Raw genomic sequence first — 12,814 nt, forward strand, 5'->3', positions numbered from 1 at the left:
AGTTGACAGTTGAAATTGAAAAACGATTGACGCGAACGAATGGCTTAAAGCTAAAGCGATCGGTGCGAAAGTCAGTGTAGTCGGTGGCAGATTTTCACTTTTCTTTAAATTGTTAAAACATATAAAAAAAATTCACGGACATAATTTATCAATTCGCAGTGAGACAAATAAAACTGGTGATCATATCCTCTGTATTTGTTGTGTACGGCAGTGATGGACCTTTCGGTGATGTTGAGGAATTTCTGCCTCCGGATGGTGATCCTGGTGTAAAACCGTTTCCACGGCGGTTCATGGTGATGAATCTGCTGTTCTACATCGAAGAAATGATTTGTGTTGTTGCAAATCATAACCTCAATTGCGCGTCTTTGTGAATACGTCGATTCGTCGCCAATCCCCTGCGCGACGTCTATAACTGAAGTAAAGTTTATTCTTTATATATGATTCAACGCGAGTATCAAATGAACAACGGGTTTAGTACAGGAGAAGAAGATTCTCGAGGAAATTCCGACCAAATATGTTGCCTTGTGGATGATAGCGATCGGTGCAGGCGATCCGCTGGCAACGCGGCGTACAGCAAACGCATCCAGAAGACGGTCACCCAGCGGCGGCTCAAGCTGAACATTGACCCTCAGGTGACTACAGCCACACTTTCATACATCAATATGCTATATCTTATAATTTCAGGGGCCCTTGCAGATACACTTCGACCCATAGGGATCTTTTGTGCAGTCATCAATATGCTATACTTATGCTTACCTATTTATCATGACTTCCTTCTAGTTATTTTTTTGAAGGAGCATCATTTAACTGAGTTGAGAGCAAATTTAATTGTTATTATCATGGTGTATAACAGTTAACAGTTTACTATCACTAAATGTTATTAAAAAATTTAATGGTGTTGCTACTCTATAAAGTAAAGTAGAAAAATTTAATATTTCAGGCAAGACATACATACATTTGTGACTATCACAAAAACATGATACAGTGTGCACGGACGAAGCAGAGGAGGCCAAAGGACTCAGAGGATGACAGTAACGAGGCAGAGATGGATTCGCCAGAGGTTGACTGGTTCTCACTGCAAGTGAACACCCTAAGGCGTTACAAGAGGCATTACAAGGTGCCTACGCGGCCCGGCTTCAACAAGGCTCAATTAGCAGATGTAAGTTTATCTCTCACACATATTTAGCTAGTCAAGTACCCTACTCCAGTACCTATCTGGGAGTGTATATGTCAAGACTGCACTGCTTGAAATACTTATATCCTTGGCTCCCTGTGTCTACTATGTTATACACCGTAGTATTGTGTATCACAGCTGTTGGATCTCCGACAAAAAAATAAAATAAATAAGGTCAATGTGGAGAAGACTGGCGTATACAATTTTTAGTTTGGAAGACCGTCATAGGGCAAGAACTCATATTTGAATATGTACTATGCGCAGATACAGTCAGGAAAGGGAGAGCTTCTCACCTTCTGCTCTACTAACCTTCTCTAATTGGAGTATGTGTACGAACGCAACAGTTGAAGCAACAAAAGAGCTTAGAGAGGGTCTTACCTGATAAGACGGTCTTATCCACATTGACCTTAAATAAATATAGTTTAATAATCCTTAAATCAAAAACATTTAATGAATTAACTTGTAAGGTATAAACCAATGTATTTCATCAACCTTCCTAAGAATACCAAGTTTGAATGAAATGTAAAATTCAAAAAGTCCATTTACTTATATATTTTACCATTATTGTATAAAAATTAAGTTCATTCCAGTTTATCACCTCAGATAGCATATTTAATTGTTGACTTATTAATTAAATCTTAAATTTAATTGACTTTCAACAAATCTATACTAAGGAAAAAGTTTTATTTGGTATACTGACTTATTTTTCATTTGTTCCAGGCTATACAGAAACACTTCAAGTCATTGCCAGTAAATGAGAAGGAGATTATGACATATTTTATTTATATGGTAAAGACAAATGGCAACAAGCTGGACCAAAAGAATGGAATCACCTCTGATTCTGTATAGACTGTGGTGTAACTTAATCTTATTTTAGACGACATAGACTTAATTAGATCATTATTTTAGGTACCCTATTCTTACTCTATTTCTCTTCTTAAATTATCAGTCTCAGATGGTTACTTGGGAGTTGTAATTAAATATGATAATTCCTCTATTATTGCATGACAATTTGTATTAAAGAGTATCAATTTAAACTCATATGCTGTGTATTGTAGTGCATTTTGTTTCAGATAACACAAATAAATATTGATAAATTTTATTTAACAACATTCTCACCAAATTATTATAGTTTATTATATTATGGTAGAAAATAAAATGTCTGTCAGTCATAAACTCTAAGTTTGTGTAGAATAGTATCAGTTCACCTGGGGGTCCCTTTGTTTGACATAATTATTGAGTCATAATGTAATGATTGTTATATTATCATTAGTCATAATTCTGAAACCGTTAACTTTTCAGGATTTTCCTCGGGTTATCCTATAGTTAGGTTAGGTTTATTTTATGGCAATCCTGAAAAGTTACGCGTTTCTGAGAAAACCCAAATTATGACTAATGATAATATGACAATCATTACATTATGACTTTCAATAATTATGGCAAACAATAGATACCCGTTTACCTGTTACAGTTAGGCATTATGATACAAAATTGTTTTGTAATTTAGTCTTGGGATATTATATTTAATTGCAGTGTAATGCACCTGTTTTCTTGTATCAAGACAGAATGTATTGGGAAATATCAAGATTGAAAATCAATGTGTGCTGACGTTTACTAATCCTTCATTATATTATTGTGACATTTTAAATAATTTTATTTAATTATTTTCCATAAATGAACTTATATTACATAATGTTTTAACCATTGTATGAATCTGTAAGCATCTTATGATGAAATTAACGTCATTAGTAAGTTATATTTATTTCCATATAGTATAATTAGCCAATATTTTTGTATTATACTATCCTTGCAGTGTCAAAGTGTTATGTATGATTGTTAATTTATGAGGGAAATGCAATGCTAATAATATAGTACTGTTAAGAGATAATAACAGTAAATTGTAAAATGGATTTTTATTACATTTTATGTAACATATATGACTATTACTCCACTACAGTACAGTCTTCTTCTGATTCTGAAGAAACCTCCACCCATCCTGAAGCACTCTTCTGAAATACAACTTCACCAGTTTGAGCCACTGAAGAAACAACTGAAAAAAATGTTGAAATAACAGTTATTGATAGTAGAACAAGTGCAAAGTCTAAGAAAAAAGGAAAAATAGTGCTCCTAAATTTGACAGCCGAACTAGATGGCGCTATATGTGTTGTGGTAACCGATTTGTCAAACTTCAAGCTTTTGACATGACAACCAAACAACCTTTCCGCTTAAGACTGAGTAACCGTCCAGTGGCACCCTCATTAGGGGAATTGTGTTTTCTAATAAACCAATAAAATAAATTTCTGTTGTCCTACTTATTCCCTAATTTTTGATCTATGTGATATAGCTTTATATTAATTACTTTTGACATTATCACCTAAACGGAAATATGTGGCCACTATTTGTAGTTTCGTTGAAAAGGAAAAAAAAAGCAAAATAAAACTATGTGATGAAGACCAAAAGTTGGGGAATCAGTATGACAACAATTTTAATATACTGATTTATACAGAAATTAATTGGTTTATTAGAAAACACAATTCCCCTAATGAGGGCGCCTCTGGACGGTCGACTCATAATATAACAACTTCAGCTGTTAAATTCGAAGCATGAACTTCTTTTACACTTTACACCTGTATAGTTAGATGCTACACATGTAACTCTTTGTCTACATAATAATATAGAAAACAAGCCTATACTACTGAACTACTAATTATAAAATGTTCCTGATAAAGTCATCTAGACTTTACCATTAGTCTTATAGAGCCTGTGGAACTAAAGTAGTTCCAAAAAATAGAGTAAACTGCCATTCGTGGATCTGTACACGCACAAGATTTTCGCGTTATGGCATAAAATGCTTTTATGGTTCTTTTTCCTAATATTCATCCAAGATGTCAATTTGCTGTTCCTAATTGGGATATTGATTGTTTTAGGGTTCCGTCCCTCAAAAAGAAAAAAACGGAAGCCTTATGCCGAATGCTACCTATTCGGTTCTTGGCGACCGCGACGAACTCCCGCGGCCTTGCGAACTAGCGACCACGGTCGCTTGTCCGTAGGCGACTGATGGCATACGGATCAAGGCGAGGCGACCGACGACGACCCAAGCTCACTTGTATCGGTGTAGCTGATGTCGGTGTCGGTAGCCACGTACAAAACTGCGGCCGTAGCACGGTGTCATTTTTGTCACCTGTCAGCCTGTCACGTTCTAACAAGTATGTACATAAATGCGAAGGTGACGGGCAATAAAAATGGAACCATGCTGACACCGCTGGACGAAGTCGCGTAACACGTTCCAGTTTCCGGCGAAAACACCGGACCTACAACCGGCCTATGATCACTTTGTTGTCCGGCTGTCTGTCAAGACCCTTTATCATCATAAGTTTTATGGTATTTAAAATAACAAAACCCGCATATTTGTGGTTGTGTTGGTAATCTACTGAGTAAGTGTGTTAGTAGAATGTGTTACAAGTTCTAGCAAACTTTGACACTATTGTCTTCTGGCTAATGGGATTGAATAACAACACGAAATAGTCCATCCAACCCACCATCATATTTGTTGAGTTCCACTTCCTCCACGCCATCGCTTTCAGTTTCCTTCATGTCCTCATCTTGCGGCGGAACGTCGTCCACGTTGTAATGCTTGAGTCGAATGCTCACGTCGCGTCTGCTTAGAGACAGCACGTGCTCGTTTGTTATTATGTCTGAGAAGTTTATTTTCACTCGTTTTTGTCTGAAAGTCAAGAATTGAAAAAGTTAGAGGAACCTTAGTTTTGACGCGCCCAGTACGGTACGTTAAATCGGAATACTATGTATAGTTGAAATTCTATTGGCGTGTAGGTAATGTAGGTATTCTATTGGTCGATAAATCGTACTATGCCTGGAAAAAGAGTTAAAAAAACCGGCCAAGTGCGAGTCGGACTCGCGCACCGAGGGTTCCGTACTTTTTAGTATTTGTTGTTATATAGCAGAAGCATGGATTTGTAATGTTTGTTCTGGTGTGGTATATCCTATAAACATACCCCATTATCAATGGGGCGATTCAATGAAAACCATCGGTGGCGACAATCCTCAGGGCTTAACACGAACATTAAAAACCAAAACTATCACTATTATCAAATATAGATAACTCCGTAATAGATGGATACAGTCTAAGGAAAAATCGTGCCTCGAAAATCCACGAAAATTTGATTCTCCATCAGATGGCGCCACTACCTTTGGCCTACTCTCGTATAGAGGGCGTTGACGGTTTCGTTTGTTATTTAACAATTTTAACGCATATCAGTGAAAGAACATGGGTCAAAATCATATAAAAATAATTAATGCGAATAGAAAATCATTTAGCCATATATGGGGTATGTTTATAGGATATACCACACACATTTTTTTAATCGTATTTTTATAAATCTTCATTTTTAGTTTTTAAAGTGTGTCAATAGATGGCAGTGAATTTACTGTGGTTACAAAGTTTACTATGACAGTACCGCTCTATCTTATTTCCTCTTTGCTCTTATAGACCGATTAATTATAATAGACCGCGAGCCAGGAACATTTCCATGACCAATCGCCTCCCGGGCGATAACTCGTATAGTGGTTAACGGCTATGTATGATGAACCCTCGTGGAAGTCAGCTGTCGCTCCGTTAGTGGGCAGGGGAATAGCAGCCACCGAAACACGTAAAAAAATATTTGTCATCGCCTCCCGTTGATACCTTGCCAGATGATAGTTTAGATGCTATTGTTGTATTGTATCGCGGTGCAAAGAACGTCAGCTAGTCGCATGAACATGTAAAAAATAAGATAGTGATAACAAAATCATGAAACTTTGCATGTAGCATTCCATCAGGCGTTTCAATAAACGTATTACGCATACTTTGCGGACATAAGTGGTAAGGCGCGTATTTTTTACATGTTCATGTGACTAGCTGACGGTCTTTTCAACGCGATACAACCGGCTGACGGTTTTTTTTATAATTAAAATAGCATTTAAACTATCATAATGACACAATATCAATTGGGAGGCGATGACTGAAAAAAAATTTTTTTTTACATGTCATGTCATCAACTGACGGTCTTTCTTACCGCGATACAACAGGCTGACGATTTTTTAATTCATGGTAGCATCTAAACTGACAAAGTATCAGCCGGGAGGCGATGACTGACGATAGTGACGATATATGCTCCTGGCCCGCGGTCTGTTACTTTCTGGTTTCAGAATTTGTGACGTAAGTATCACAAATTGCGAAAATACCGAGGACTGCTACAGCATGAGACGTGAGTTTATTACATCAACAACAATCTCAAACAACAGTTTTGAATGATTCACTAGACTTTTATTAACCGGGATATGGACCATGATTACCTTTTGTATTGTTTTCGAGCTCCCGATATTTCGACGCAGTTACTAGCATCTTGTTTACGGGTAACTGAAGATAGCGGGCGGGTGTCAAAGTTGTGTAGACCGCACTCGGTCTACCCTTATTACAAAAGGTAATCACGGCCCATATCCCGGGCAATATAACATATGTCTAGTGAATCTCAAACAAATTATGAAATTAGAAGTCATACCTCTTTGTGTCATCACTAACAATACAGGTCTTGATCATATCAACAACATCTTTACTCCTAGTGGCTGCGCTTAAGATGGCTTTGTGTACCAAGTTAGGGTTGTAGATAGCGGCGCCTGTCAGATCTAGTAAGCAGAGTTCCTTGTACTGGTTCATGCCGATAACTAAAAGGCCACCACCGGTGTTGATGCCCTCGTCTGTACTGCTTGTGCATACTGACTCTTCTATTAGACTGGGGTCAGATATAAGTATGCTGAAAGAGGAAAATTTGTCGTGAAACAATACAGTCTCAATGTTTCACCTATTATTTATCTCAGATATTTGTATAGCTTTTGAGTCATACTAAGAAATTAGGTTCACATCTCTTTTGTGTCTACAAGTCCCAAAATAAAGGACTAAAGTATAAACCCTCTTTTCTGATTGTATCCTTATCAGCATAAAGGGGTACTCCTTTGTGATAAACTCATTAGCATTACCTACTTATAGGTACTCGTTTGCGTGTTGTAAGGTCTGCAAATCTAGTGGCCTCAATCAGAAACTTAAGCTTGTCATTAACACATCGCGCCAATAAGCAATATGTACACATGCTGTTAATTACTGTACATGGGAGTGAACTTTCGTTTAAAAATATGTGTATGGCCCTTCTATCCTCCCAATACTGTGAGCTAGCTTTTGAATGAGGCCTTCCTCCCAAAATTTTAACGTTTTGAGGCACCCTTCAATTAAAAAACCGGCCAAGTGCGAGTCGAACTCGCGCACCGAGGGTTCCGTACATTACACAATTTAAACAATGTATTTTTATGTGAAACGTGAGTGAAAGGTAAATTGCGGTTTACGATTTATGACGTATAAAAAAAAACTACTTACTAGATCTCGTTCAAACCAATTTTCGATGGAAGTTTGCATGGTAATACCACTTTGGAAGTGTCTCTCGCGCAAACTATTGAGTTTAGAAAAAAATGATAATAGAAACCTCAATATCATTTTTGAAGACCTATCCATAGATACCCTACACGTATAGGTTTGATGAAAAAACATTTTTGAGTTTCAGTTCTAAGTATGGGGAGGCCCCAAAATTTCTTGTTTTTTTTCTATTTTTGAGTAAAAATCTGAATGCGGTTCACAGAATACATCTACTTACCAAGTTTCAACAGTATAGTTCTTATAGTTTCGGAAAAACGTGGCTGTGACATACGGACGGACGGACATACAGACAGGCATGACGAATCTATAAGGGTTCCGTTTTTTGCCATTTGGCTACGGAACCCTAAAAATGATCACTTACTACTATGGTTCGTGTTTTAGTGGGGGTTGACTATGTTTTGGTTGAGGGTTTCTATTATGCAATCATCATAGTTGAGTGTCAGGGCTTAATTCCATAATCGATAATGTAACAATTAGCCAACGGAATTTCCAACGATTATAGTAATATTATTGACGTTAGTTTCTATTAAACACCAATTTCGCAAGCCTATCTGACTGATGAGCAAGTTCCTACAACATACCTATTCCAGTACAATTTAACAAGCATATATATTGCAAGGACAGGCCTTATAGACCGCGCAGGCCAGGAGCATATATCATCACCATCAGTCATCGCCTCCCGGCTGATACTTTGTCAGGTGATAGTTTAGATGCTATCATGAATAAAAAAAATAGTCAGCCGGTTGTATCGCGGTGGAAAGACCGTCAGTTGATGACATGAACATGTGAAAAAAATTTTTTTTTCAGTCATCGCCTCCCGATTGATGTTGTGTCAGATAATAGTTTACATGCTATTTTAAATAGGTAAATAAAAAAAGCGTCAGCCGGTTGTATCGCAGTGAAAAGACCGTCAGCTAGTCACATGAACATGTAAAAGCCTTACCACTTATGTCCGCAAAGTATGCGTAATGCGCAATCCGTTTATTGAAACGCCTGATGGAATGCTACATGCAAAGTTTCATGATTTTGTTATCACTATCATAAAAAGGTAAAGCGCTAATTTTTTACATGTTCATGCGACTAGCTGACGTTCTTTCCACAGCGATACAACCGGCTGACTATTTTTTAATTCACAATAGCATCTAACTAAACAGTAAACTATCATCTGACAAAGTATCAAACGGGAGACGATGACAAAAATATTTTTTTACGTGTTTCGGTGGCTGCCATTCCTCAACCCACCAACGGAGCGGCAGCTGACGTCCACGAGGGTTCATCATACATAGCCGTTAACCACTATACGAGTTATCGCCCGGGAGGCGATTGGTCATGGAAATGTTCCTGGCTCGCGGTCTATTATAATTAATAATCAAGTCATTGAAGAAGCCCCTAATAGTTACCTAGGTCACTGGTAAAGTTAATTAAAACTTAATCCTACAACAGAAATCAATACTTACTCATTACTAAATATAGCAAAAGTCAGGCATACTGGATAGTGATATAGCACAGTGGGAATGGGATCCTTTTCTGACATAGTGTGTATAGTGACAGCGTCGCCATTGCGAGTGACGTCAGGTCTCTTGAAATGAGCGAGTGCTGTAAGTGCTGATATACTGGCACATTCAATAAGGTTCCCAGCATGGTTTAGGACTTTTATGTCTATCCGTAGTGACCATACCTGAAATGTTCAAGGAAGAGTATTTAGAGAAGTATAAGCCAGTGGAACCAACATGGACAAGAAGAGCAACCAACAGAGAGGAATGGAAGGTCTTAGGGGAGGCCTATGCCGGGAGGCAAGTCGACCGATGTCAATAAAAATACCAAATAACATATACGACAAACAATTTTATTATTATTATGTTTAAATACTTTAAATTAAGAATTTGACATGTTATGTTTCTTTTCCTAAAACTTGACAAGAAATGTAAAAAATAATAATATGAGGTCGAAATAAATGGCTATTTTATTTTATTTTAAGCCAGTGGCTATGGCAGGAGAAGGTAGGCACCATACAGAATAATAGGTCAGTATTTGTCATAAGGCTTTATTTATTTAAAAAATTTAATCATGCAACAAGGCTCATATTACAAATGTTAGTCTGTAAGGTATTAGTCTTACAGACTAATGTATAAACTCATAAACTAAACACTATTTTGGCGACAAAACGGCGTGACTCCGTTGAATCGTCTGGTCTTGTGTCGGATTTGGCAGTTTGTCCGGTACCTCCGAAACATGACACCCTTCGGCCAGAAGTGTCGACTTCACTCACTCACGCACTCGAACCATCAATTATATATGTTCTTTTCTGGTTGAAAGGTTAAACTGCCACCATGCATAGCTAACTTTCCGATCCCAATGAGAGTAAGTTCCTCGGGTTCTTGATTGACAACATTCTAAATTGGAAGTGCCATGTAGACAACCCTTGTTATCAGTTGGGTGAAGCATGGTTTGCATTAATGAAACTCAAGCTACTTATCTCGGCAGAAGTTTTAAGGCAAGTGCACTATGCACATTTTCTCTTTTATGACTTGAGGGCCTAATACCCCAGAATGGGCCTCAAGGGCCAAAATAATGCAAAAACGCGCAATATGTACACTTGCCCAGGTAAGACAGGCACCCTTGTCCTTTGCAAAGAGCTTTTTAATTAACAAGTTTGGGAACAAATCAAATTATTTTATTAAATATTTTGATTTGTGTTTTTTAAGTAGTCACACTACTATATATAAATTAAAATCTGTAATAGATGTCATATATTAAAGAAAAAGTGACGAAGACGCCGGTTCGAATCCGGCCTTCAACACTGGAGGGCTTCGTCACTTTTTCTTTAATATATGACATCTATTACAGTTTTTAGCTTTTTAATTGTTAAGGTATTATCATGCATTATTTTCAATACTTGTCTGATTTACTGATATATATTGTTAGACATAATATATCCCAATTTGCACAAGTTACCTTTCGGGGCTAACTTCTAACATTCATTCATTCAAATTCCCTTACAGAACAAATATTAAGCAATATCACATCATAACACCACTACAACATACACAGTACACAGCAAATCTGTACACGGCGGGCAGAAGTTGATAAGTGGCAGGAAATAGTTGAAGAAATTTGAACCATAAATAGAATAACAATTCTATTTTAAGTTCAAATTACTTAAATAAAATATCTAGTTATCAGCTTCTTTCTGCCTTGTACCAAAATATGGTATATTATTATTATAAATTGTTTAATGCTACCTTTTCTTCTGCAACAATGCAAAGTGTTTCCAAATCAATACATTTGGAGTCCTTATAGCATTTCTCAAGCAGTCTATTAAGATACACAGAGAGGTCTGTCTGGCGGTTAGCTTCAAACTGAGGGGCGGCCATGGGGCCTAATTCCACATTTATGTACAAAATACCCTCATTTGGTCTTGTGGCCTTAGGCTGCACAACTTCACAAGAAACTTGTGCTAGAACTCTAAAAGAAAGAAAACAACCCATGAATATAAAAAGTGATGATTAGTCAAAATAATATAGATGTTGCATTTTTATGTCATTTACAATTTGCTCATGCTCATATTGCTGCTACTGGTGACACATCTCCACAGATCATGTTGAGGGCAGTGAGTGTTTATATTTAGATTTACCTTACCATTATCCTGTGGACATGGATTGTCTTTCATCTGAGATCCTACCACAACAGGTACAGGTAAACACTCACTGCTCATGCTGCTGGTATTTTGACAACCGACTGGAAAACCTCTTCGACACCGATCTCAGGAAGTGTCAGAAGCATGAGGGACTACCCAAACGACTACGCAGCAGCAAAGTGTAAACGGCTAAAGGGTAGACTACATAATTATTTGTAGAACTTACTTTGTCTCGCCCAGAGATACAATACAACTACCATATTGAGAACCAAATGCTATACCCACATTTCTACTTTCATTATAACTTCTTCCATCGAGACGCTGTAAAAAAGTATATTAGTTTTAGAAGTTTATAATTCAAAAACTAGGAGCCAGTTTGTTTAGTTTTGTAGGTGACTTACATGTCCTTCTGAAATAATTCTTTGTAAAAAGCTCTTTTCGCAGTTAGACAAAAAAGATTCCCTCATTTTGAAAAATGTTATACAGAAACTTGTTTATTTTTGGTTTGTGTAGTATTTATTATTTAACGAAATATAACCTCTTCTCTAAGTTAGGTTGGTATTATATGTCAAATGTCAACCACAGATTAATAATATGTAGCTATAGTTTGTCAAAGGACTGTCTTATTTCAAACATAGACAGAAGAATCATACCATCTTTGTCTTACACTAGTACTAGCACCCAAAAGAAAAGGATGAGTATAGTTTTTTTACTGACAATTTGGTTTGACCTACTATAGCTAATGTCAACCCTTGATATTGTTTTTTTTTAATCTCATTGCGCTCCTGGAGCATTCGCATTCAGCCAAATGAGTGGAATCGGATAAACGACTATTCTATGTCTATGCTTTGAAGTCTACCTTTTTTTTTTTCTCGCAATTTTGCACAGGGTGAATTTGCCAATGTCGGTTTTTTGACTTTCTCTGTCTACCTTACCTTCCATAATTCTGACTGACTTTTGACAAATGTCATCATTGCCGCACATTTTCGAATAAGTTGTCGAAAATACTGCCTAAAGGGCCCTCCACACTCATGCGCGAATCGCGGTGCGAAGCCGCGAACGCAAGTGTGGAGCCTAGTTCGCTGATTTGCGAACTAGGCTCCACACTCGCGTTCGCGGCTTTGCGCCGTGATTCGCGCATGAGTGTGGAGGGCCCTTATGATTAATACAGTATGTATTTTTTTGTTGTCGATCATTGGAATTAATTTTTGTTTGAAAATTATTATTTTTTTCTTTTGTTCAAATTAAAAAAATAATTATATTAACGTTAGAGTGAGAAGTAACCCTACGTGGTATTTCAGGGTTTGTCTAATGTCTAAGGTCACCCTGTATATTACGTACTTGTGCCATACGAATACGACTAAATAAAGAAATAAATTCAATTTTGATCGCTTAGCATGACTTGCGTTGTCGTTGTCGAGCGCGTATAGCTAGATGCCTGTCGTCGGAATCGTCGGATAAGGTGTGTGAAGCCTGAAGCGTTCAAGCGCGCTAAGCGGTTGCCGTTGAGGCGCGATATATG

At 37.3% G+C, this 12,814-nt stretch overlaps 3 protein-coding genes across 4 annotated transcripts in view; 2 read left to right on the top strand and 1 right to left on the bottom strand.

Annotated features, from left to right (window-relative positions):
• The window catches only part of LOC134741701 (troponin I), a 443,517-nt gene that overhangs the window by 126,701 nt on the left and 304,002 nt on the right, over positions 1-12,814 (top strand). The window lies entirely within an intron of this gene.
• Positions 42-3,109, top strand: LOC134741706 (histone deacetylase complex subunit SAP30 homolog). The gene is made up of 3 exons (XM_063674602.1): positions 42-632; positions 941-1,159; positions 1,895-3,109. The coding sequence occupies exons 1-3, from the start codon at positions 438-440 to the stop codon at positions 2,021-2,023; spliced, it is 543 nt and encodes a 180-aa protein (XP_063530672.1). The 5' UTR covers positions 42-437; the 3' UTR covers positions 2,024-3,109.
• LOC134741686 (exosome complex component RRP45) lies at positions 3,069-11,855 on the bottom strand. The gene is made up of 7 exons (XM_063674560.1): positions 11,694-11,855; positions 11,519-11,613; positions 10,898-11,120; positions 9,113-9,333; positions 6,733-6,984; positions 4,714-4,898; positions 3,069-3,224 (listed from the first exon to the last, which is right to left on the bottom strand). Exons 1-7 carry the CDS (start codon positions 11,757-11,759, stop codon positions 3,118-3,120), a joined length of 1,149 nt encoding a protein of 382 aa, XP_063530630.1. The 5' UTR covers positions 11,760-11,855; the 3' UTR covers positions 3,069-3,117.

Source organism: Cydia strobilella, chromosome 5 (assembly GCF_947568885.1).
Source record: "Cydia strobilella chromosome 5, ilCydStro3.1, whole genome shotgun sequence".
NCBI lineage: Eukaryota > Metazoa > Arthropoda > Insecta > Lepidoptera > Tortricidae > Cydia > Cydia strobilella.

What these genes read in the sequence shown, in the direction of transcription:
- LOC134741706 (XM_063674602.1), top strand. Translation starts at nt 438, where the DNA reads ATGATTCAACGCGAGTATCAAATGAACAACGGGTTTAGTACAGGAGAA. An exon ending in AGCTGAACATTGACCCTCAG is followed by an intron (nt 633 to 940) that starts GTGACTACAGCC and finishes TTAATATTTCAG; the next exon opens with GCAAGACATACATACATTTG. An exon ending in ACAAGGCTCAATTAGCAGAT is followed by an intron (nt 1,160 to 1,894) that starts GTAAGTTTATCT and finishes CATTTGTTCCAG; the next exon opens with GCTATACAGAAACACTTCAA.
- LOC134741686 (XM_063674560.1), bottom strand. Translation starts at nt 11,759, where the DNA reads ATGAGGGAATCTTTTTTGTCTAACTGCGAAAAGAGCTTTTTACAAAGA. An exon ending in GAATTATTTCAGAAGGACAT is followed by an intron (nt 11,614 to 11,693) that starts GTAAGTCACCTA and finishes ACTTTTTTACAG; the next exon opens with CGTCTCGATGGAAGAAGTTA. An exon ending in GTATCTCTGGGCGAGACAAA is followed by an intron (nt 11,121 to 11,518) that starts GTAAGTTCTACA and finishes TCTTTCTTTTAG; the next exon opens with AGTTCTAGCACAAGTTTCTT.